Genomic DNA, 27224 nt, shown 5'->3' on the forward strand with positions numbered 1-27224 from the left:
TTCGTTTGGCAACCCCATTTTATTGAGGGGTATCCACACAAGAACTTTGATGGATAATTTCATTTTCTTGAAAATAATTTCCCAAGATAGTATTGAAATATTCTGTACCATTATCAGTACGCAAGATTTGAATTTGATTTTGGAATTGTGTTTAAATCATGGAGTGGAAATTGATACAAATATAACAGACTTTAGTTTTATCTTTCAACAGTTAAACCCAACAAATACGAGGGTGATCATCAATAAAAGTAACAAGCCATTTTGTGTGAGTGCGAGTAAGAGAGCGTGAGGGCCCCCATAAATCACTATGAATCATAATAAAAGGTTTGAATGGTTTGTATGTGGATTTTGGAAAGGAATTACGATGGTTTTTTGCAAGTTCACAAATCTCACACTGAAAATTAGAAGACGTCTTATTTGAACAAATGGAAGGAAATAAACGTCTTAAGTATTGAAAATTTGGATGGCCCATCCTAGAATGCCATAACAAAATCTCACTATTCTTAGAAACAGATCCAGAATCACAAATAACAGTTTGACATTGTTCACTCACATTAGCCTCCTCAAAGTAGTAGAGCCCCTCACACTCCTTAGCACTGCCAGTCGTCTTCCCCAATGATAGGTCCTGAAAAATACAATAAAAGGGAAGAAATTTAGCAGAACAATTGGAATTCTTAGTTAACTGGCTAATGGATAGTAAGTTGCAGGATAAATTAGGAACATGAAGAACGGACTCTAGTGTGATGGAGTCAGAGAGTCGGATATTCACTTTTCCTGCGATAGACGAAAGTGATCCATCTGCAATTTTAACTTTCAAATTTCCAGCACAAGGTGAATATGATGAGAAAAGATGATAGGCATCAATCATGTGGTCAGAAGCACCAGAATCAATAATCCAAGGAGTTTTGGATCTAGAGGTTATATTCAAGGCTTGCAAAAAATTACCTCTTTGGGCTAAAGAATCCGAAGAAATATTTGTGGAAGACGAAGCTCTGTAATAACTAAACGAGGTCTGGTCCGCCAACTGCCTCAACATTTTCTCATCAATCCCAATCTCTCTGTCGGAACCAAAAACATTTCTTCTTCTTCTTCCTCCTCTCGACCACGCAACGCGAAGCAATGGTCAGCGTTATTGGGGGGAATCTTGCATCAGATGTTAATAAGGCAGTGGAGGACCTGGTCAACGCAATGCTTGTGAATGTAGAAGGAGGATGGCGTAGATCTGGGAGGTGTGGCCTTCGCCCTTGAAGCGGATGCGCATGTCGACGCCGTTGAAGCGGTGGCGGCCGAGCAGGAGGATGGGTTCCAACGCCTTGTAGCAGTAGGACTTCTGGAACCTAGCATGAGCACTACGACAACGAACTTCTTGGGCTCGCACTGCTGGGGATTGGCGACGAGGAGGGTCCGATCGTAGTGGACCAAGATGTCCTTGATCTCCTTCTTGGATTGCTCGTCGACGTACTTCTGGTAGAAGGCGACGAGAGCCTTGGCGATGCTCTGGCGGTGTCACCGATCAAGGCAGAGATGGCGAGATGCAGCAACGATGCCGGTGACGAAGAGGAATCCATGGCGACCGGTGCAGTTGGTTTGAGCAACTGACTATGCGAAATGCTATGTAGAGTGTTGGAGGAGTTCTCGAACCTCGTGGAACTCTGTTGGAGGACCTCGTGAGATTCAGAGGTCATAGAACCTCTACTTTGGCTGGTGATTTCCGCCATTGATAGCTAGATTTAATCTCCTAGCTCTGATACCATGAAATTAGAATAAATAATTTTTGTATTTCTTGAATCATTTTGTACAAGCCAATACACAATATTTATAATACAATTGGGTATTCTAAATATGGAAACAATCTCCTAAAATAATCTCTCTCAATAATATACAATCATCTACATAAATACCCCTAAATCACTCCAAGATACTCGGGATTTCTACAATTAATTATTCAAATACTAGCATAAATATTTGTGCAGTTGAACATATTGTTATTAATATTTATCTGCTAAAAATATTGTAAATCTTGTGATTTGGTTTCATATTTAGGGTTGTTGTTATTGGTATAGTTGTTTGCTGAATATATTTCCGTGGTAATTAAAATATCTTAGCACATGTTAAATAAGTTTTAAAATTAATTAAGCTTTTGCACAAAAATTTTAAAATACCCAATTCACACCCCTCTTGGGATTGCACCATTACTTTCAAATGCTCCCCAAATAAGCTTCGTAGAAAATCTTAAAAGACAATTTTGGGGAGATATGGATAGTATTTTGCAAGGGTTACCAAAATATAAAAAGACATTCATAGAAGTTGATTTGAATGGACACATTAAAAAGGATAATATATATTATAAGATGATACATGGAAGATATGGATGGAGATAAAAATAAGGCTAGTGATAATATTTTAGATATTGCCATGTATTATGACTTAGTTATATTGAATACTTGCTTTATAAAAGGAGAAGAAATCTTAATAACTTTCAAGAGTGGGCAAAATAAAAACCAAATAGATTTCTTCTTAACTAGGAAGGGGGAATCGTCCATCTTGTAAACATTGTAAAGTTATTCCAAGTGAAAGTTTGGCTACAACATAGAGTCCTAATATTAGATATACATACTAAAAAATAGAAAAGAAAAAGTAAAGTAAATCAACACAAGAGGACTAAGTGGTGGAGCTTGAAAGGAGAAAATATAGTAAAATTAAAGATAAATTGATCAAAGAGTGTGATTGGATAATAAGAGGTAAGGTAGATGTGAATGCTATTTGGAATAAGATGACTAACTCTATCATAAAGGTAGCAAAAGAGATTTTAGGTGAATTCAAAGGAAGATACTCCGATAGTAAAGAAAGTTGGTGATAGGATCAAGAAGTCCAAAAAGCTGTTGAGAAAAAAAGAAACTGGTATAAAATATGGCAAGTCGTAGAAATATAGAAAACTTTGAAAATTATAAAGAGACAATAAAAAATGCAAAAAAGACCATTAGTGAAGATAAAATAGAGCTTATGATATTTTATATAATAGACTAGATACAAAAGGAGAACGAGAAATTATAGGCTTGCTAGAGCTAGGAAAAAAATTGCAAAGATTTAGGTAATGTAAAATGTAAAAAGGATAAAAATGATAATGTCTTAACTAGAGAAGAAAACATAAAAGAGAGTTGGTGGAGATATTTAGATAAGTTGTTTAATGAAAACCATAATGAAAGATTGAACTCTAGAAAAAAGAGGAAAATTCTAGAAATAGGAGATTTATCTGCAAAATTAGAGTCATTGAAGTTAAGATGGCTTTAAAAAAGATGAAAAGTGGGAAATCAATAGGACAAGATAACATACCAATTGACGTTTGGAAATATTTAGGGGGATAAAGGAAGTATATGGTTAACTAATCAATTTAACATTATTCTAAGAACCAAGAAAATGCCAAAGGAATGGAGGAAAAGCATGTTAGTACCTTTATACAAAAGCAAAGGCAATATTCAAAATTGTAACTATTACGTAATTAATATTATGAGTCAATGAAACTTTGAGAAAGGGTAATTGAACAAAAAATAAGACCAGAAACAAGGGTTTCAAAGAATTAGTTTGGTTTTATGCTTGGGAGATTGACAATAGAAGCTATTTATTTTTTAAGAAGATTAATGTAAAAATTTAGAGAAAAGAAGAGGGACTTGCATATGATTTTTATTGACCTTAAGAAAGCATATGATAGAGTACTTAGGAAAGTCTTTGGTGGATCTTAGAAAAGAAAGGAGTATGCAGTAGATATAATGAAATCATTAAGGATGTATGATAGAGTAATAACTAGCATTAGGAATCTAGGAGGGGAATCTAAAGAATTTCCAATCACAATTGGTATACATCAAGGTTCTACTTTGAGTCCTAACCTTTTTACTTTAGTGATTGACAAACTCACTAAGAATATCCAAAAAGAGATCCCGTGGGGTATGTTGTTTGTAGATGATATGGCTTGACTGCTGAAAGTAGAAGTGGAGTGGAATCCAAGTTTGAACTTTGAAGAACCATTTTAAAGTCTAAAGGTTTTAGGATAAGTAGGGATAAGACATAAAATATGAAATGTAATTTTAGTAATGTAAGGAGTAGTGGAGAGAAGATTAAACTTGATAATCAAGAAATTAATAACACTTACGGATTTCGATATCTTGGATCTAATATACAAGCGGAAGGGGAACTTGAAGAGAATGTAATACATAAAAATAAAGGAGGATGGGTAAACTGGAGGAATGCGTCAAGCGTGTTGTGTGATTGTAGAACACCTTTAATATTAAAAAAGAAAGTTCTATAAGACGGCTATAAGGCCAGCTATGCCCTATGATTCAAAATGTTGGACAAGTAAAAAACATGTACAAAAAGTAAAAGTTGTCGAAATGTGAATGGTAAGGTGGATGAGTGGGATAACATAAAAGAGATAAATTAAAGAATGAGTACATGCGCAATAATCTAGGCATAGCACTGGTTGAAGACAAGATAAAGGAGGGGCGACTTAGATGGTTTGGACATTTGAAACGCAAGCCTGTTAGTACATCTATGAGGAGTGAGTTAGTTATTATTTTTGACATGAAAAAGGATAGGGATAGGCTTAAAATAACTTGGAATTAATTTAGTTGAGGAAAATGCTCTCGCTCGGGTAAATTGATGGAAAAGGATTCATGTAAATGACCCCACCTAGTGGGATTTAAGGATTGTTGTTATTGCTATGTGGTTTTGTGTTGTTGTAGGGAGGATGAATTCTCTTGGGATTTCCATTTCCTAGGGCTTATAATAACAGGGAACTAATGGAGCTTTCTTCTTTGTTGTGCTCATTGGAGGGTTGTTGTTCTTGTATTAAAAGGGGCTTTTGGTCATGGATCCTTGATTCTTCGGAGAGTATTCTTATGAATCTTTATTTGACCATTTGACCTATGATAAAATGAGTTATCTGCTTCATTTTAGCGTTTGGAAGACTAAAGTCCGGTCTAAGATTAAGGCTTTGTTTAATTGTTTCTAACAGATAGTTAAGTAGTGAACACTCTAAAAGTGGAGAAGAATTGAAATAGTATTTCTTATTACTGTAAAATTAGGTACAATCCGAATGTCTCATAGACTACAAGGATAATCTAAAAGGAAAGAATAGAAAAAAGGAAAGAATGACAATTGCTAACAAATCTCCTAGAATATATCCTAGAATATCTCCTAAGATTATTTACATAATTACAGAAATTTCTCCTATAATCAAGAAGAGTTGTCTGGATATATTTTGTAACTTTATAACACTCCCCCTCAAGCTGATTTGACGATGTCTTCCTTAGCCAGCTTGCCGATCAAATTTTCAAATTGCTTCTTTGGTAGTCCTTTTGTAAGTATATCTGCTACTTGTTCAGTATAGAAATATAGGGTAAACAAATCAGTCCACTATCCAGCTTCTCCTTTATAAAATGCTTGTCAACCTCAACATGTTTTGTTCTATCATGAAGCATTAGATTGTGAGCAATGGCTATGATAGATTTGTTATCGCAATACAGTCTCATAGGTAGCAGATTAGTGACTTTCAATTCTTACAATAATTTTTTAATCCACAACACTTCACAAACCCCATGAGCAACTGCTCTAAATTTTGCATCTGCACTACTCCTAGCTACCATATTTTGTTTTTTGCTTCGCCATGTGACCAAATTTCCACCAACAAAGGCACAATAACCAGAAGTTGATCTTTGATTGGTTATACTCCCAGCCCAATCTGCATCAGTGTATACCTCAACTTGTAGATGTCTATGGTCTTAAAACAATAGACCTTTTCCTTTAAATATCTCAAGATTCTATAAACTGCATCAAAGTGATCCCTGGTGAGTGCATGAATTGGCTTACCATACCGACAGCAAAGGCTATGTCAAGATGTATATGTGATACATAAAGTAGCCTTCCAACCAATCTTTGGTACCGGTCTCTATTGGTTACTTCCTCAGGCTTGGCAGGTTGTAGTTTAGGATTAGGCTCTATAGGTGTCTCAACTGCTTTACACCCTAGTAAACCTGTTTCTCCAAGCAAGTCAAGCACATATTGTTTTTGTGAAACAAAAATACCTTTTCTTGACCTTGCAAATTGCATACCGAGAAAATACTTCAAGTCACCCAAGTCTTTAATCTCAAATTCATTAGCAAGCATCTGTTTTAATTTCTCAAGTTCCTTTTGGTCATTACCTGTCAAAATAATATCGTCAACATAGACAATTAGAATAGCAACCTTCCCTTCACTTGAGTGCTTATAGAACATGGTGTGATTAGCTTGACCTTGGCTATAACCATGACCCTTTACAGCCTTCCCAAAGCATTCAAACCAAGCTCTCGGAGATTGCTTAAGCCCATACAATGATTTTTTCAATTTACACACCTTATCTCTGCCAAGATTACCTTCAAAACCTGGTGGTAATTCCATAAACACTTCATCCTCTAGATCTCCATTTAAAAAGGCATTCTTTACATCCAACTGGTGTAAGGGCCAGTTAAAATGTACAGCTAAGGAGAGTAACACTCGGATTGAGTTTATCTTGGCCACTGGAGCAAAAGTTTCTTGATAGTCAATTCTGTATGTTTTTGTAAACCCTTTTGCAATGAGTCTTGCCTTATATCTCTCTATATTGTCGTCAACCTTGCATTTAACTGTAAACACCCACTTGCAACCTACAATTTCCTTTTCCTATGGCAAATCAACAATTTCCCAAATACTGTTGTTCCGTAGTGCATTCATCTCTTCAAGAACTGCTAACTTCCAATCCCAATGATCCATAGCTTCCTGAATGCTCCTTGGAACAAATAGGGAAATATTGGATGTAAAGGCCTTATGATTATGAGAGAGTCTATGATATGATAAATATTTGGCAATGGGGTGTGTGGTACAGGTTCTAACTCCTTTCCTAATGGCTATAGGTACATCAAGGTCAGTAGATTGATCAACAAGAAGTGTAGTAGAAGGATTACCTGGGATTTCTAAATGACCAGTTTTTGGAGGTAATGATTGATTTTGCTCTGAAATTGTGGGATGATCCTTAGTATTAGAACGATACCTGCCTCTAGTATAAACACGAAGCTCAGAAGAGGGATTATTTTGTAGAAATTCTCCCCCTGTTTGTGATTCCCTTATGCTTTGTACACACAGATTGGGATTTCCATTTTTTTCAGTATTTAAAATTTCAATTCCTTGAATGTTTTGTATAGGGATGTCAATGTCAAGGAAAACATTAGGCATTGGTATAGAAGTTTGCCAAAACTGATCTTCACTACTCTTTTTCTCCCCCTAAAGATAAGCTTGGTTAAGGTAAGACTGATTTTCAACAAAAACGACATCCATACTGATGTGAAATTTTTTTGTTTTTGGATTCAAACATTCATACGCTCTCTTATTGGGAGCATATCCAAGAAACACACATTTTTCAACCCTAGGATCAAGTTTAGATCTAAGGTGAGCTGGAATATGAACAAAAACAGTGCATCCAAATACTTTTAGAGGCAGATCAGAAATTATCCTATTATCAGGAAAGGATTTTTTTTAGGCATGCCAAAGGAGTGATATACTGCAGCACACGGGTAGGCCATTCTATTAATAAGGTAACAAGCAGTTAGGATAGCATCCCCCCACTAATATTTTGGAATATGCATTGAAAACATTATAGCCCGTGCAACCTCAAGTAAATGACGATTTTTTCTTTCAGCGATGCCATTTTGTTGTGGGGTGTCACAACAAGTGGATCAATGTTGAATCCCTCTTTCTTTCAAAAAATTTCCCAAAACTTGGTTGAAATATTCTGTACCATTATCCATACAAAGTATGCTCACTTTTGTGTGAAATTGGTTCTCAATCATACTATAAAAATTCTTGAATAATATTTCAACTTCAGATTTTCCATTCATCAAATATACCCAACATATCCAAGTATGATCATCTATAAAAGTCACAAACCACTTTTTTCCGGATAAGGTAGTAACCTTAGAGGGACCTCAAGCATCACTATGAATCAAATAAAAAGGTTTTGATGCACGGTAGCCTTTTGAAATACAAGGAACTTGATGATTTTTTGATAAATGACACATGTCACAATGAAGAGAAGTACAATTCAAATTGTTTAACAGATTAGGCAACAAATATTTTAAATAAGAAAAACTAGGATGCCCTAATCTAAGATGTCAAAGCATTATTTGATCACGTACAAGGATTGAACTAGTACTACCACTCAAGCCCTGAGCTTGTTTATTGTTGAATAGGATATCATAAAAATAATAAAAGCCATCGATCATCCTAGCACTGTCAATCATCACCCCCAAGTTCTGGTCTTGAAATTCACAGTGAGTATCAAAGAATATGATACGACAGTTAGAATCACGGGATAATATACTAACAAACAGAAGATTGCAAGTAAGTTTAGGAACATGAAGGGCAGATTTTAATTCTATTTTCCTGGAAATTCTAATTGAACCTGCTCCTGCAATGGATGAAAGACTCCAATCTGCAATCCTAACCTTTTTATTACCCGGACAAGGATAATAATATTGAAACAATTGAGATATACTAGTCATATGGTCGGATGCACCTAAATCAATAATCCGTGGTGCAAAGGCTCAAAAGCTGGAATAGGCACTCGACATATTACCCGTTCGGACCAAGGAACCAATAGAAGTACCGGATATCAGATTGGATTTCAGCAGTTGAAGAAGCTAATCCATTGTTTCCAGGTACAGGTTTGCTGCTCTTCCAATTTGTTGGTTTTCCATGTAGTTTCCAGCAGGTTTCTTGGGTATGGCATGGCTTATTACAATAGTCACACCATACTCGAGATTTTTGATTGGGATATGACCGCTATACAGAGGCATTAGCAGCAGCCAAAATAGTAGGATTAGCAGCAACCAAAGTCGAGGTCTCAACTGTTCCATCAGCCCATTTTTCTTTAGCATAACATTCCGGCGACAATCTTCACGTCTCACTTCAAAAAATACCTCTCTGATTGGAGGCAGAGGCTGTCTACCAAGAATCCTCCCCCTGACCTCATCAAACTCATCATTGAATCCAGCCAAGAATTTAAAAATTCTTGCATTTTCCACCATCTTCTTGTTGTAGTTGCAATCATGAGGGCTTTTCCATTCATAATCATTGAATAGATCCAAGTCCTGCCACAGTCCCTTAAGGACATTGAAATACTTAGTCACACAATCTTCCCCTTGTTCGGTCTTGCCAATTTTTTGCTGCAATTCATAAATCTGGGAATAATTTTCAAGGTCAGAATACATCTGACTAACATTACCCCAGAGTTCTTTTGTAGTAGGACAGCACATGTAATTAGCACTAATATCTTCATCCATTGCGTTCACAAGTCAAGCCATAATCATGGAATTTTCAGCATCCCATATAGCATATGATGGGTCTGCTCTGTCAAGGGCCTTGGTTTCACCAGTAAGGTACCGAATCTTACCTCTCCTGTGGATATACATTCAAACTGACCGAGACCATCTCAAGAAGTTGGCTTCATTGAGACGGAAATTTGTGATTTGGACTGAATGGGGTTCGGTATGGACTACCTTGGTTTTAATTTTGGTGTTGACTACAGGTTCAAGTCTGGCTATGATGGAAGTTTTGGAAATTTCGGACATAATGGAGACCGAACAGAGTTAAGGCAGTGAGGCCTAGGTTTTTAGAGGCTATGACTGTCGAAAGGAAAAGAAAACCAAGCTCCGATACCATCTAAAGTGGAGAAAAATTGAAATAGTATTTCTTATTTTTATAAAATTAGGTACAATCTGAATGTATTATAGACTACAAGGATAATCTAAAAGGAAAGAATAATAAAGGAAAGACAAAAAAGGAAGGAATGACAATTGCTAACAAATCTCCTAGAATATCTCCTAAGAATATATCCTAGAATATATCCTAATATTATTTACATAATTACGGAAATTTCTCCAATAATCAAGGAGAGTTGACTGGATATATTTTGAAACTTTCCAACAAACACTAACAATCCATTGTAGAGTTAGAGGCTTTTAATGGCCTTATCTCCAAATGTGTGTGCTCTTTGCTTTAGCAATTCAGAATATCTTTTCCTGCACTGTTTCTTTTCTTGGAAGGTTCGGAATAAGTTGTTTGGGTTTTCCGGAGAGAGAGGGATTCGTTCGGAATTGGTGGAGGAGTTGGCTATTTCTTTTACAAAATTTGGTAGGAGTATAGATTGTTTGGTTTTGTGGAGGAGTGGCTTTTTCACTGTTTTGTGGGGCATTTGGTTGGAAATAAGTGCTCTTATATTTACAAGGAAGAGGTGGTCATGGTCTATGCCATGGGATAGGATTCAATATATGACTTCATTGTGGGCTTTTGAAGCTGGTTGTTTAAAAGGGAATGTTTTCCAGATTTGCAACACAATTGGCTGGCAATGTCAGTTTGATTTTACTTTTTTACTCTTTCCTTCTTTGTTTTCATCTTGTCCAAGCAGTATTTCTTCTCCTCATTTTTTGTAGTTTCTTTATTCATCAATGAAATCTATTTTTTATTTTTCTATTAAAAAAAAAAAGTTCCTTCTGTCCAACAAAGCCTATTGGCCAACTACACCCAATACAATAAAATTGACTCACCTTTGGTATGGTTATAGATAACCCACTCTAAATTGAAGATTCACATTTCCCTTAAAGCAACATATGCCCAGTTGAACAAGAGTTCCAAGAAACCATTAATTAGACAACTATTAAGCAATGAACAATAAAAAAATTACTAATATACTGAGATACAGATATGGACAATGAACCAAACTCTGAAAAATCACATTCGAAGATTTGAAAGCCCATTTTTTTTTTTTTTCCTTGCAAACAGGAAGCCAAAGACTCCCTTTTTTCCCCCAATGAAAAAGTCAAGTAAAAAGTAATAGGATCATAAATGGCTAAAAGGTGTATCAGAAAATGAAGGCTGGTTAAAGTTTCTGAAAAAACTATGATTAAAAGCCTTGCAAATGTGAGCATCCATGAAACTTCACTAGATTATACATCAAGCTACCAAAAGAGGCACATAGTTTTGCCATTACTGATGGTGGATGTTGACATAAGCCTCTATACAATGCTGACATCACCATCCACCTGGCACTTCTCTGTAATTAAACATTGAATTTTAGATTCTATTACTCTGATACTAGGTTGGCTTGTGATTATACAACTCGATATAAAATGAAAGAAAAGAAAAATAATGGAAAAAGGAGAAAATAACAAGATGGAGAAAATGTCCATGATTTATCTCCATCTCTGCATCAATTAATTGAAAAATGTAAAAATATATATTCTATACATTGCATTGTTGGTACTAAGCAATAGAACTATACTGTATATGTATGAAACACTGTAAAATTAGTACCTAATTAGTATGATCATATGATATCTGCATTTTTCACCCACTAGTAAGCAATGGACATTATACTGGTGGTAAAATAGGGGCTGCAGAGGAGCAGGCACCAAGGTTCAAGTTCTACCATATGCCTAGGGGTTCCTACACATGCAATGTGTAGAAACAATGAAGAAACAGCAATGCATGCTCTGAAGGAATGTTAAGGGTCAGGGCCCATCACTTTTCATCATCAAACTAAATGTGTAGCTGTTTCTAACAAACTGGATGTGGGATTAATAGAATTGTGGTGGTACTATTCTGGGGTATGGTACCAATGGAATTTTGTGTACTGGGAAGGTGATGCCGATTTTAAATGGGTTTGTGATTTTCTGGAGTATTATAAACAAAATTTTTTAACATCCATTCTCGGGGTGAGGAAGGTCAGCTGTTGGTCTTGATCACGACCAGCACACAGGCTTTAGAAATAAACTTGGACGGGGGCTTTACAAGGTAAAACTTTGATAGGGCTTTTGTTACTATGTCAGGGTACTGTCACGTAGTGTGGTAATGAGAGATACAAGTACACTCTGTTTAGCATCTGGCATCGCTAAGGGGATCAAGTGTCTGCACCAAAAATGGCAGAAGCCATAGCAGCTAAATACACAGTTGAGTATGCAAAGGAATTGCGTTTCTTTGATGTGATCTACAAAGGTGACTGATGTAGGATGGGAAGCGGATAATTGGATAGAACACTTTGAACCAATTTGGAGATCAATTTCAAAGAAGAGGGCCAAGGGATTCTTGGGTCCTAAAAACCTGAACATGTTTAGTTCATCTATAGTAGGCCTATGTGTGTCCAGGGAAATGGATGTCTTTTTAGGCCTCATTTGTAATTTCATGCATCTGTAGGGGTTTGCGTGTAATTTCCAGCAATTTAGGCTTTCTTATAAATAGGGCATGAAAGCCATGAACATGTGTATTGTCCCCCCATTATTTGTCCTTCTTCCCCCTCTCTTTTTCTTTCTTCCTTCTTCTTCTCCTCCCTTCTCCTCAAACTGCATTTCTCTTCCAGTTTCTATCTTGGCAGTAATTCTCATTGTTGTTCCACACCATTTGCTCAATTCCTTTTTGATGCTCTGCATCATTTGGTATCAGAACCAAAATTTGATCTCTCTCTTCCATTTCCAACCTACCCATTTTGCTTTTCTTTCAGTCTTTCTTTTTTCTACCCATATTTTATTCCTCTGCTGGGTCTCAAACACACCATACTCTTCAATCCTCAGCTCCTCATTGCAAGCCCTCTCCCTTTCACTTGCCCAGCTCCAATCTCTTCCCACTCCATTCATAATTTTTTTATTACAGGCAGAACTTAAAAAAAAAACCGCCAGCAACTGTTAACAGCTGCTGCCCTTCATTTTCTTAGACCACTTTCTGAGTATCATTTCGCAACACCAACAGTACCATCAGAGACAGAAAATGCTGATCATCATATCCCAAAATTTCATCACCACCTATGTGGCCCCATGCTCTGGAAAAATAATCACCAGACTCGTCTCCCCTCTTAAATCTCCCATTTATGTACTTCTCTAATCAAACCACCACCACCACTGAAATCACCACCTTTTGATCTGCCTTCACTGCCACTTTCATTGCTGGAAAGTTGCCGCCAGAAACTCATTTGCCGGTGATGTGCATGGAAAAATGTTCCCCTATTCTGCAACTTCCAGAACTGTAAGAATTTGTTTCCAGGCACAATATTTTGAATTTCCTGCAAAAAAATGAAAAACCTGCAAATTTGTGAATTTGTTTGATATAAGGTTGATTGTTTGTCTGAGTTTAGCAACACACTCTGAGTGATCCATCAGTACTGCTAGCATCAGAGATTCAGAATCAGAGCATATTGCTGCAATTTTGTAAGCTGTATGTAAGAGTTTGTTTAATTATCAAGTGATAGTCTACAACAAAGGCAAAACTTTGAGTCTATTTTGTGGTCTTACATGAATAGATTGAGGATTGTGGGCATATCGCGCAAAGGGTCCTTGGCATGGTTTTAAATTTCCACAAAATGGCAAAAAAATTTCTTCAAAATTTCCACTTCCTCCCACCCTTGAATTGAATTATCAAAATGGCAGCCAATTTCTTTCTTACAATATTTCCATCAAAATTTCCACGAAACTTCAGCAAAATTTGGCTATATTTTACCTATAAAATAAAACTCCCTTGAAATTAAAATTTGATGAAACTCAAATATAAAATTTCTCTCTTAATTTATCTTATTTTCTTTAATTGAGCTGAAGACTCCTGCAAGAAGAATATGAATGTTGTAAATATGTAAGGAAAATTAAAGTTATATATTAGCTTCAACATTTTTATTTGGTCATTTATATCTGAATTTTCAGTATCTGAATAATAAATAATAGTTAACTGCTTCATGAATTTCATGTAATTTAATTCACTATATTTAATATGGTTTCTATATTACAATTATTGCACCTTATACACTGAAGATATGTCATTGATGTATTTTATTTATAACATTTTAGTTATAAATCTACCATTGTTCTGCTCATTTCCAATTTCTAAAATTTCATAAAGTCCATTCTTTACTAGAAATTTCTATCATTTTTTAAAAGTGAAATCGAAATTGACATCTATATATTTTTGTAACCTCAAAATTTAAATCAAAGTCAAAATTGACCTTGGCTCTAAAGCATGACACTTCGAAAAAGGAGAAGTATCCTTGTCTGACAAGTATCAGACACTGGCACTCACACAACCCCAACTTCTGCCAGACACTTTTCAAAGTGTGTCAGACTTATTTTTATTTCTAGACACATGTTGGACATGGCAAATCTAAGTTTGTGACAATGTCTGACACTTGCATAACAGATTGTATATTATTATAAGAAAATTAAAAAAAAATCTTACATTTACCTCAAGCATGCAAAATACTGACAGATTCATAAGGGTCTTCGAATTGAGGGATATTCCTATGGATTCTGTATCTTCTCTTTGTTTGTGGGTGGAGGAACATCGGTGTCTAGTTGACTGCATAGATTCTTGTGCATGGTGTTACGTAACGGTTTTTTGGGTTGCCGATACCATTACACACCGCAAAATCAGTGGGAAGAAAAATCACAGCCATAGCGGCCATTACGGGACCGCGACCGTTACATAAAGGCTGCTACAGCTATTACGTAACCACTACAAGATTGTTACGCCAAAAAAATTATTTTATTTTTTACTTTTTCTTCTCACTTTTTTCCCCCTTTTTCATAAATCATTCTCAATATACTATGTGGCGATAGGGGGAAAAGATTATAATTAGGATGACAATGAAACAAATTTACTATTTTTTCAAATACTCAAGAGAGAAGCATTAATTAACAATTTGAAAAAACAAACTTGTTTGGAAAATATTTTTATTTTGACAATATAAATAATTTGATATTTATGTTCTATTTTTTTAAACTTCAACATTCTTTCTTTTCTAGTTGTTTTATATTTTTGTTATTCGTATGTCTTATGTGTCTAATCGATTAATGGAGTATATGATGTGTTTTATATATTAATTAATTTAGCACACTTAAGAATTTATCACACATAATAATAATGAGAAGTATAAATATGCACACACGCACATATTTTTTTATCAATGTTGGTTCAAAACAAATGTAAACTTCTTACTCTTACTAAATAACTTACTTAGTTGAACTTAAGGATCCAAAATACACTAAAACTCTTTCTAAGAAGGGTTAAAAGCTTAAAACATTCTTGAAAAAAAATTAACGGCCGTTATACCCACTTCCCGTTATGTAACATCCGCCACTCCTGCTTCCTGTTATACCTGTTACCACTACATTACGCTACCCGCTACTGCAATTTAAAACCATGTGTAATATTCTCTAATTTGAAGAGAACTCTTTTTTTTCATTAAAAAAAAAAAAAATGGAGAGAGATATCTAAACTGAGTGAACTTGTAACTTACATCAATCACATGTACTGAAATTTTTTTGCATTAATCAATTTAAAGTGACTCTAAAAATTAAACAGATAATATTTATCAACACTAGATGCAAATTCAATGATGCTTTACTACAAGTCCACAACAACAATAAAACCAAGCCTTAAATCCCACCAATGTCTTACATTCAATTTTGACTAAAATTTCAAAGCTTTGAAAGTACGGAAATTTTAATTTTGATGTCTATTTCAATTTCAATATGAAGTAGTATAGCATGGAATTTTTTTCTAAAACATTACAAATGGTTAATAGACAATACTATAAATTTAGGATTAAGACATTATAAATTAAATAAATCTACTTTGTGTATGAGGTGCATTAGTCGTAATATAATACTTGTATTTAAACATGTTCGATTAATATAAATAAAATTCAAAAATCAATTAAATATTTTTTTATTATAAAAACAAAAAAAGAAAAGGGACTCATATAATACTTATGAGTCATACGATGAAACTATGGGAAAGGATAGTTGAACAAAGATTAAGGTTAGAAACGAAGATCTCAGAAAATCAATTTGGTTTTATGCCTGGGAGATCTACCACATAAGCTATTTATCTTTTAAGAAGATTAATGGAAAAGTTTAGGGAAAAGAAGAGAGACTTGCATATGATATTTATTGACCTTGAGAAGCATATGATAGGATACCTAGGGAAGTTCTATGGTGGGTTTTAGAAAAAAAGGGTGTATGTTGTAAGCATACCGATGTCATTAAGGATATGTACGATGGAGTAATGACTAGTGTAAGGACTATAGATGGAGAAACCAGAGAATTTCCAATTACCATAGGTGTACATCAAGGATCTACTTTGAGTCCTTATCTTTTTGCTTTAGTGATGGACCAATTGACTAAGAGTATTCAAAAGGAGGTTCCATAATGTATGTTGTTTGCAGATGATATTGTATTAATTGACGAAACTAAGGACGGAGTAGAGGTTGAGTTAGAATTATGGAGAGAATCTTTGGAATCTAGAGGCTTTAGGATAAGTAGAAATAAAACAGAATATATGAAATGTAATTTTAGTAATGAAAGGAGAAATATTGGAGACAGTTAAACTTGATGATGAAGAAATAAATAGAACTTGCAGATTTCGATACCTTAGATCTATTATGCAAGCTGAAGGAGAAATCGAAGATGATGTAATGCATAGAGTTAAAGCAAGTTGGGTAAAATGGAGAAGTGCTTCAAGTGTGCTATGTGATCGTAGAATACCCTTAAAATTGAAAGGGAAGTTTTATAAGGCAGCTATAAGACCAGCTATGCTATATGGATCGGAATGCTGGGCGACGAAGAAACATAATATCCAAAAAGTAAAAGTCACCGAGATGAGAATGCTTAGATGGATGAGTGGTATAACATTGAAAAATAAATTAAGGAATAAACATATTCGTGGTAAGTTAGGTGTAACTCCTATAGGAGATAAGATAAGGGAAGGACAACTTAGATGGTATGGACACTTGAAACGTAGGCCTTATAGTGCATCTATGAGGAAGAGTGACTTAGTTACTGTGGGAGGTAGTAGAAGGGGTAGGGGTAGACCTAAAATAACTTGGGAGGAGATAGTGAGTAAGGATTTAATATCCTTGAATCTATCAAAAGAAATGGTCCATGATCGCATAAATTGGCGAAAAAGGATTCATATAGCCGACCCCACTTAGTGGGACTGGCGCTTGGTTTTGTTGTTGTTGTTGTTGTTTATAAAAATAAAGATAATTTAAACATGAGTGGTTAAATTTAGTTTTTTAAATAATCTCAAAATTTCTTGTAATAATTTTTATTTAAAAAAAGTAAAATAAATTAGGAGAGAAATTTCATTTTGCATTTAAATATCGCATTTGAATTCCAAGGAAATTTCATTCTATAATTAACATTTTGACAAGTTTTTCTAAAGTTTCAAGATTTCGATAAATTTTTGATGATTTGTTGAAATTTCAGCGGAAATTTTGGAAGATGGAAATCAATTGCCTTTCGATTTCAAGGGTGATGAAAATCAAAATTTCGATGAGAATTTTCGATAATTTCTTGGAAATTTAAGACCATGGTCCTTGGTGATATAATAATTATATATTTAACAAAAAAAATCAGCAGCTTGGCGACTAATGTTGAGTTGTCTGCAAAGATGAAGTTGATGCCTTTAAGGTACAAACATGGAGAATGCCTTGGAGAACATTACTTATGGTTTGAATAGGCTTACAATTGAAGTTGTAGACTTGGTATAGCTGTTGCCTGTTGCTCCTCATATGTCGGAGTTGCGTGAAGGCCAAAATGAATTGAATAAAGGAATTAAATTAGAAGTTTAAGATTTAAAAGATGACGATTCTCCAGATGAATTTGATGATTGGGTGTATTCTTTAGTACCACTGTCAATAGTATGACATAAATGAGGTTCAAAAATTATATTTGGCTAGAAGTTGAAGGGAACTGCTCAAATTTGGTGGACCAAACAACGGATATTTAGAAGGAGATTTGGTGAGATTAGAACATAGGATGAGATCAATTGAGCCATGGAATTGGCGCCTTCCAATTACCAGCAGTGTATTCTTTTGAACTCTTTGATTTGAACAAATAAGATGAGACAGTAGCAAATTACATTAGTAGGTTCTGTCATTTGGCTACTCGTGCCAACATAGAGAAAGTGTGATGATTGCTTCGTATAGAGAAGGGTTGAAATTAGCTATTGCCACCAAGCTTGCTGCATGTTGTCTCCGTACAGTTGGAGATGTGCTGCTCAAACCTACGAGGATATGCAGCATAATCCCCCTAGAGCTACATCAATTCTTCGAATTTGAGCAGATTGTTAGTGGAGTTCGGCGCGAGAAGTCAGCTGATAATTGGGTAAAAGAGTTCAGACCACTATCCCTTGGGTAAGCATTCCAGAACAGCTCCTAAGGACCAACCAGCAACAGCAATAAAGTGCTTCAAATGTGAGGGTTTTGGTTATTACGCTGCACAATGTCCTAATTTCATGGTTATTGCAAAACAAAGAAAATGATGATGATGATGCCATCCAAGTAATTGAAGCTGAAACAGAAGTTCCATATGACTAGATGACAATGGCAAAGTTGACCTTGATGGCTGGACAAATGTAGGTTTTGAAGAAATTCAATTTGGAAGTAATTACATCCTAATCCATACAAAATTGCTTAGGTGAACAAGACCAACTTGAAGGTCTATGATCATTGCTAGCTTGCCTTCAAGATTGGCATCAATTGTCGAGAGTGCATTGTCATATCCTTCCTCTCAAGATGGGTCATATCCTTTTGGCCATCCACGGTTTTTTGATAGGAGGGTTAAGCATGATGTCTATGAAAATTCCTAATACTCTCTCCGTTGACAAGAAGTATAAGTTGATGTCATCTTGAGCTCTTAAGAAAAGGTCATCCCCAAGCCACAAGGCTCTTTGTTTTGCAGAGGTAGGGAGAGGGTCATCACAGTGTATGCAGCCTTACCCTTGCTTTTATGCAGAGAGGCTGTTTCCTTGGACCTGAATCCGTGACCAACCAGTCATAAAGATGCAACCTTACCAGTGATCCAAGGACCGGCATCTCGAGTTCTTGCAATAACAAATTGAAGTATACTGCTCATTCGTTTCTAACAAAGCAAAATGATTCTTTCGTGGTCATGTAAGCCTTGGTTCTTTCACCAAACCCATGGAGTTGAGTTCTTTACATAAGGAGGGAACTTATGTAGGATGGGAAGCGGGTAATTAGGTGGGTCACTTTGACCCAATTTGGAGGCCAATTTTAAAGAATAGGGTCGAGGGATTATTGGGTCCCAAATGCTTGTTTATATGTAGTAGGTTTATGTGTGTTTAGGGGTTCGTTTGTGTCAATTTAGGAGTTCATTTGTAATTTCATGTAGCTTTAGGGGTTTATTTGTAATATCTTGTAATTTAGACTCTCTTATAAATGGGTGTGATTGTGTGAAAGTCATGTAAGAGTTAGCTTTCTGTGAACTTGAATTGAAAAGTAAACATGTGTATTTCTCCCCATTTTATCTCCTCCTTCCATGTTTCATCTTCCTTTTCCTTCTTCTTCCCTCCTTTTTCTCCTATATCTCTCTCCCAATTTCTCTCAACAATAATTCTTATTACTATTCATCATTTGCTCAATTCCACTTTGCTATTCTGCATCAATGACTTTGAGGGGGTGTTTGGTTCACAGCATCTTTCAACACTTCTATGAATGTGATGCCGGTGGCATCTTATTTCCACGTCTATTCAGGCACAAGCATCTTAACAATCCTGGGAATGAAAGATTCCCAAAAAACATGGGCATCCCATCCCCATTCTCCCCCATGGGTAAGATTTGGAAATCCCATTCCTACGGACATCCTACTTCTGGGACCAAATTACCATCATTATTTTAGCCGGTTGGACATCAATGCCCCTATTATAGTACTATTACACTCTAGTATTATATTTAAACAAATAATTATTAATAAAATGAAAGTAATATTATTATTGTTATAATAAGATAATATAATTGTTAGTATTTATTATTTGGGGATCATATTGCCCTCAATTATTTGGGTTAATTGGATTATTAAGTGATGAATTTTTTCAATTTATGATTGTTGAAATTTGTAGGACATGGATTCATTCTTAGTAGGTTTTTTTGGGTTGAAACTTGAAAATGTAATTATTCTTCATGTATTGTTTATACCAGTGTTTTAAAAGGTTCAATCGAGGCTCGCTTCAAGGCAAGGCATGCTTAAAATGCCTTGAGGCTCAATCCAAAATACCAAATTCCAAAAGGCTAACGCATTACATGTTGAGGCTTACACATTTTGCACCTTTTTAGTTGAGGCTTACGCATTTTGGGTGTGTAATTCTCAAGTTAGAATTGGTTAGAAAATTTTAACTACATGTATGTCATGAGTTTATTTCTAAATTTCTTGAACCTCAACCTTTCCAAAATAACTGGACTTGTATCTTACGTCATGAAAATTGTTTGAATTTTGCAATGGTATTGCTATCTCTTGTCATGATTTATGTCTTCTATTCAAGTTAGCAATTTTTGAATGGCCAACAAGTATTTTGCGAAGCACATCTAGTTTTTCCTTTTTTACATTATATTTGTGATTTTCTTAATTTTTATTTTATTTTAAATATATATAATTTATTTAATAAATTTTTATCCTAAAAAAAAAATTCTCAAAAGCTTACGCCCCAACGCCTTAAGGCTCACGCCTCACCTTTTGAGGGTTAAAATGCTTCGCCTTATGCCTTCGTCTTTAAAAACATTGGTTTATACACATGTCATGGTATACTGATCATCTTCTTGAAATGCTTGGCAAGATTCCCATGTTGAACCAAACATTGTTATGGAAATCTTGCGTACATTCTTGAAAATCATACAACATGAACCAAACAAAAATATTTCCATAAGGTAGGCATCCTATTCCTAGGACTGAGATTCCTGGGAATGTCATTCCATGGGAATAGTTTTGATGCCAAAACCAAATGGCCGCTATTTATTAATAAATTAACTCAAGAATCTGAGTCTTTTCTATTCCCTTGGAGGGACAGACTGTGGAGGGCATTTGGTGCCTGAGCACTAGATTTTGTAACATACAATTCAGTTTTATTTCAAGCAGAAATGAAGCAACACAAAGGTTGCCTGTTTTTCACTGGGAATGCAAGAAAGGGAGCTTACCCGGATTTAGGACGCTCCAATTTTTGCTTTAGACATGATTGATATTGATGATTGTAATTGATGATATTCTAATGCATTTTATAAGAATTTCAAGGGAAAAAAAAAAAAATCTGTACTTTACATGTATGAAATACAGTAAAATGGCAAGATGCAGCAGCATCTTTTGATACTCAATAGGTACTGAGAATTTCACTTGAATAATAATATTTGTATAATAACGGACACAGATACCATGTAAATAGATCAACTGTAACAAAAATATGCCCACATGTCAAATCGTTTAGAAAAATGTTGTGGATAAGATGTGATGAGAGCACATCCATAAATCATGACCAGCCACTATTAAAAACTATTCTTTTATGAATTTTTGCATCAGCATGATGAGCATCAATGCCCAAATTGAGTTTGATGCACTTTGGCCATATAAACTGTTTAAGAAACACTCCAACATACATTAAATGCATGTCCCTAAAAATTATCTATAAATCCAACACTATTCCAATGCATATGTGATCAGCGAATTGAACGCTATTCCAATACAGATATGACACTTCTTGAAAAGTAGACATGCTAAACAGATGTAAACAAAAGAAAAAGAAAAGAAAACTATTAAATAATAAGTTTACATACTAATAAATAAACTGACAATAGAGAAGACCTCTCTTACTTTTCCTTATTATTCTCCTCACAAGCTTGAATGAGGTCAGCACATGCAAGTCTCATATGCTCAGCGCCAATGCTATAGCACCAGATAAATAAAATTAAATAAAATAAGAGATTAAGAAAAACTGGCTGAAAAGATTGAGATGACATCTAAACCATGATGCAAATGAACCACTGAGGCAAATTGGCAGTACCCTATGATGTAAACTACAGAATCGTCAATGGAAGAAAATATACGATTTCTCTGGTTTATATTGTTGAATGACTGAAGATACAAAACAATTAAATCAGTGGCTCATGGAAAAATCATAATACTGAAAGAAAAAAGGGAAATAACTGCAAGGAATAATTGAATTCCTCCATGAAATTTCCTTTTTCCCTCCGTGGAACTAGACATAAAAGCAGCGACCTTCATAAACTACACAGTATCTTTGATAACCTCCGTAACTGACATAGACTGCATTCATGCAACTACCATATATCCATGATTTTAAAGTCTAAAAAAGAAAATTTTGGGAGAAGATGTAGTCCTCAGCAGTTCACTAGATCAATAGTACAGAAATTTTAAACATTCAAGGCTGTGGATTCCAAGAAATAATAAGGAAGTTCAGCCTCTGGTGTGAACTTTCTACAATATGACAGGCAGACGTAACAATGAAGTAAATGTTTCCCACTGTTGAGACCTCATAAACATCCTAAATTGTATGACGCAAACCATTTATTTCATAAATCATTTATATCCATATATTTCACTTCAATATCTCAGTACTCTCACCAGATCACTACAAAAAGGGGAAAAAATTTGAAAAACAGGAGAGACAACCTTGGACATGCCTGCATCTGACACTTGTATCCTAGTTCATGTACCATAGCCATAGATGAAGTACAAACCATGCAAAAATTACATTTTTCCCCATCCAGAAGAGAACGAGAAAGAAATGAATGACTGAAAATAAGAAATAATCAGAAGATATTCAGATTTACCATGCATATATACAACAGAGAAAAAAAATAAAAAAGAAGTTGCAAAGATAGCCTTTTAATTCAATATGATGTGCACGTGTACATATGTTCAAGGGAGATATAGTTCGCAACATTAATATCTATAATTCTTTAAATTTGTAGTAATAATAATAATCAGTGACAACTATTAGAGGATGAACATGATACTGAAATTGAATTAAAAGACAGTGGTGTAAATAGAGAATTAGTATTTTTTTAACTTCCAACAACCATGGGAAAACATTGCTTTTAGACAGCAAGGCTTTTAGATAGCAAAATTTTAACAGCCAGAAACTGAGTTGGCCATTGAATTTCTCTCTCAAGAAGTTTTTAAGGCCCGATGCTTTTTAACCACTTTCCTTTCATGAACAAAAATAAAATAAAATAAATGAAAAACATATATACAGATAATTTCTTTTTTTTTTTTTTTTAAGGAATAAAATTTTCAGATATTTTTTATCTTTAGTGTTTACTAGAATTCAAGACCCACTTGAGCAGCCAAGGTCCCCTAGTGCCTTCGGCACGCACCACATCCCCAAGCCCCTTGCTTCAATTAAGGGCACGCAGTCTTAAACAATGCAAGGCACTTTTTAGAGAGTAATTTTCCATTAAAACAATGTACTTAAACAGATTCTCCATGATGTGTCATTTCATAAGACAAACTCAAATCAGCTGCTCATTGCCAGCAACCGGTCTGCATGCATGCTGTTTATTACAGTTAAAAAACTTTACAAAAATATTAAGTCATTTGGTTGTGGGCCAACAATATATCTCAAGCCTTAATACTCCCCTGCACATGCAGCCCAATTGCATGTGGAGAGACAAAAAAAAAACAATTAATAACACCCATATTGGGAACACAATAATTTTTGAACTAACATTAAACACGGGCAACAAGACTAGAACCCAGGACCTCCTGGTAACCAAGTCTTTGATAGCATGTTAAACAACCACTTGACCTAAAAACTTAAGCTGTTAGGTTGTGGGCCAACAATACCTATCAAGTCTTAACAGTTACGCATGTTTTAGCACGCAAAAGTCTTCCAATAATACCTTACATATTTTCTTCATTTCTTTGACATCAAAATATACATTTTAAATTATCTTGTAGGCATCAAAATAAAGAAAGGACTGCATTACCGCAAACTCTTTTCCTCTACTTTGCGAGCCTCTGCAGCCAACCTGGAAAAATCAACATCAGGAAGATCACTGCGGATATGCAAAGACGTGCATCAGAATCAACCCAAAGTATTCATAAAATTGGTTGCTGCAAGGGAAACTTCATTTACTTAGATTTCAAGGTACATGTAGCTTTTTAATTCAGATATGATGGCCCCCACATCATCACAGTACATACTGATGAACTGCACGACACTATCAGGTTTTTCTGCACTTTTTAGAGACTGAATGTGTGAGAATTGATCGTTTACAATTCCCTGCAAGAAATAACATGAAGACACATCATCAACCACCAAAGCATTTTTTCCAAACAGTGTTCAAGCAAGAAATCACTGACACAGCATCAAAGGTTGCAACAAACTAAAACATAAATACAGAACACATTTGGAGCCTTGTTTCATTGGTAGAAGATAACATTCATTTCCATAAATGGGAAAACAAATAAAATAATACAAAGGCAAGAAAAAAGTACAGCCAATTACATTCCTAGCAGATCCTAAATACTGAAACAAAATCAAATATAATTCTGTATGATGAAAGCCCCATACAATCACTTTGACAAAAAACCACAACACTCTACATAATGGCTAACAAAGCTGAGCAAAGGGCACTCTTGGCAAACAATGTTTGTCAACAAAGAGGGAATCTGTTACCTCATCGAACAATGACTGCACATATCCTTGGAGCAGTCCTTTAAGAATCGACAAAGCCATTTCTGATATAAAATAGTAACAGAACCCTAAGCAACTGAAACTCAAAGAAACCTTCAACTAATGGCGAGGAGGACTTCTCTGCATGAGACCAACAAACTTCAACAAGAAGCTTATAGACAGAACACACAGCAGCTGAGGATAATGTGTGTCAGAAACCCGCAAGTTTGGCATGGTGCCTACTAAAATAAACTCCGGTTAATTGAAATTTTACATCTATGCCATTGTACTAATGAAAAGATAGAACAATGCCTGATAAGATTTGTCCTTGTTTTAATCAAGTGCAGAAGATTTTATAGCTATTGCTCAAGCTGTCAGCCAACAAAATTAAAGCGAGTTTTTCCAAATATGTTGAGCAACAAAAAGGGCAGATTGATAATAAACCACTAAAATAGCAGTAAGTATTGGAAACTAATTAAAACTCTTCTTTCTCAAAGATTCAGATACCACATTAGTGCATGCAATAAAAAAAGTTAAAAAGAAGCAGAAAGCAGAAATATAAAATATAAATGAAGGGCTGAGCTCATCTACTCTGCACCGATGCATACCATCGGTGCTTTGAATGTTTAAATATTTACCAAGTAATAACAGAGCATTAATGTGGGTTATGTGATGTGGGCTGTTCCAAATGAGATATTTTTTCCTATCACACATGGCAAAATCTTGACATGCAAATCAGTAATGCCATCGGGGCATAGCAAAGGAGTCGAGGCCCAAATTAAGTATGTCCTTATCCTAAATTTCACAGATTACATGTTAGTACAAAGAAAAATTGTGTTGTCTTAGTCCAAAACTGAACAATACAAGACAGCAATAGTCAAGCACATAATATGGCTATTTGCATCCAATACAGTGTTCTACAATTGAGATATTGGGAGTTAACAATTAGGTAATAATAACTTCTAGGAATTCACTATTTACTATCAATGAAATATATAATAGTAGCAAGACAAATAATTACCCCTATTTCAATATCCAGGATGTAAAAAGTAACAATATACATAAATATAGGACTCAAAAAAAATAATATATCTGTGGCCCCATCCAACTCACTATTTGACTGCATGACAGCAATTATCAGCCCCGTCATAGCCCTTATTTAAACCTGGAATGGCCGATTACAATAACCACAAGCCTACAACCTGTCACCTGGGTCCCATATTACTAATTTGGCAGCCAAACAAATCAACAATTCAAATGGAGGTGGCTAATTATAGCCACATATGTAATTGTAGTGCATTATAGGAATTGTATATCTGTGTTTATTAACCTACTATCTATTTAGGGCAGTGCCCTTTTTAGAAGCATTTTTAAGTTATAATCTATTTAAAACCTTACCATGTTTGCATTTGTTCAAAAAAAATTATTGCGTTAGCTTATTAGTTTATTTGCATAATTATTATTATTTCTACTAAAAAAAAACGGGGGGAGCGGGGTTCTTCATCCATGCTCAAATTGTAACATGCAGGTACAGGCAGAAATGAGTAGAACTTTTTCTTATACAAGCCACATATCTAGGCAGCTTAAAGGTTTTATTATGCTTCTCACACTATGGTGGGGCTCTTCATCTTCAATTAATGGTTGCATTCTACTTCAAATTCTTTTAAATTCCATTCCCATCCCAATCAGAATTTCTACAGCATTCACATTTATAATAAAAATATTGTTATTGTTTCTCCTTGGATTTTCAACAACTAAACGAATGGAAGTGACAGTATCTCCGAATCCCAAATTCTACGCATGATCTGATTCCGAAATCTATGTTTGAACATGCTTCATCTGTTGCTTACAAATGAAATTCCTGATTCTGGAGAGAGAGAGAGAGAGAGAGAGAGAGAGAGAGAGAGAGAGAGGGGGGGGGGGGGCGATTACCTGGTGATACGGTAAGAAGAAGAATTGGGCGAAATAGAGCTTTGAGGAAAGATACCGCCATTACTGAATGCTGACGCAAAACGATAGGCAAAATATTGGATGCCAGGGGTGATCTGATGCAAACCGCGCGGGTGTCGTTTGTATTAACCCACTGAAGTCCAAATTTTAAAATTTACGGAGCAGAAAAATCATATTTAATGCTTGGATTTGGAGGCAATGAATTATTAAGGGCCGACTTGGTATCATTGTCTTGTCGAAAAATATATATATATATATATATATAAAATCTCTTTTTCACAGTATAAAAATGAAAAGGAAAAATTGATTATGACAAGAGGCTTTCCTAATTGGCTAAATGCCAAAGAATTTCTTAAAATTATAATTTTGTTAAGCCCATGTAAAGGAAGAGGACTGGATTAAGTAGCGGACAGCCTGCCATTTTACCGAATATTTTTTAGAGCGTCTCCTACGAGCGACGTATTGCACTTGTACCTCCTAGGTGTAGCGAAAAGTGAGCAAGGGTGGGCAAGGTTATCGCCCCGAAGCGACGTGTTGTGTCGGCACCTAGGTATGATGTCAAATATGCAAGGGTTCGTGCTTCAAATATGCAAGGGTTCCACACAACATAGAGTCTTAGTGTTAGATATATGTATTAAAAAATAAAAAAAATAATAATAAAATAAATCGGTGTAAGAGAGAACTAGGTGATGGAACCTAAAAGGAGAAAATATAATAAAATTTAAATATAAAATGATCAAAGATAGGGATTAGAC

At 35.1% G+C, this 27224-nt stretch overlaps 1 protein-coding gene across 2 annotated transcripts in view; it reads right to left on the reverse strand.

Moving 5' to 3' along the window:
- Window positions 1-26564, reverse strand: part of LOC131148793 (histidine-containing phosphotransfer protein 1-like) — a 45996-nt gene extending 19432 nt beyond the window's left edge. Inside the window, exons 1-5 of one of the 2 annotated variants that reach the window (XM_058098717.1) lie at window positions 26452-26564; window positions 24523-24758; window positions 23996-24126; window positions 23831-23899; window positions 21693-21764 (exon numbers count right to left, since the gene is read on the reverse strand). In XM_058098717.1, the coding sequence (XP_057954700.1) occupies window positions 21693-21764; window positions 23831-23899; window positions 23996-24126; window positions 24523-24582 (332 nt within the window). In that variant the 5' untranslated portion in view covers window positions 24583-24758; window positions 26452-26564. The remainder of the gene's footprint in view (window positions 1-21692; window positions 21765-23830; window positions 23900-23995; window positions 24127-24522; window positions 24759-26451) is intronic. The other variant, XM_058098718.1, reaches the window with a different exon arrangement.
- Between the last annotated feature and the right edge of the window lie 660 nt (window positions 26565-27224).

Source organism: Malania oleifera, chromosome 2 (genome assembly GCF_029873635.1).
Source record: "Malania oleifera isolate guangnan ecotype guangnan chromosome 2, ASM2987363v1, whole genome shotgun sequence".
In the NCBI taxonomy this organism is placed as follows: Eukaryota; Viridiplantae; Streptophyta; class Magnoliopsida; order Santalales; family Ximeniaceae; genus Malania; species Malania oleifera.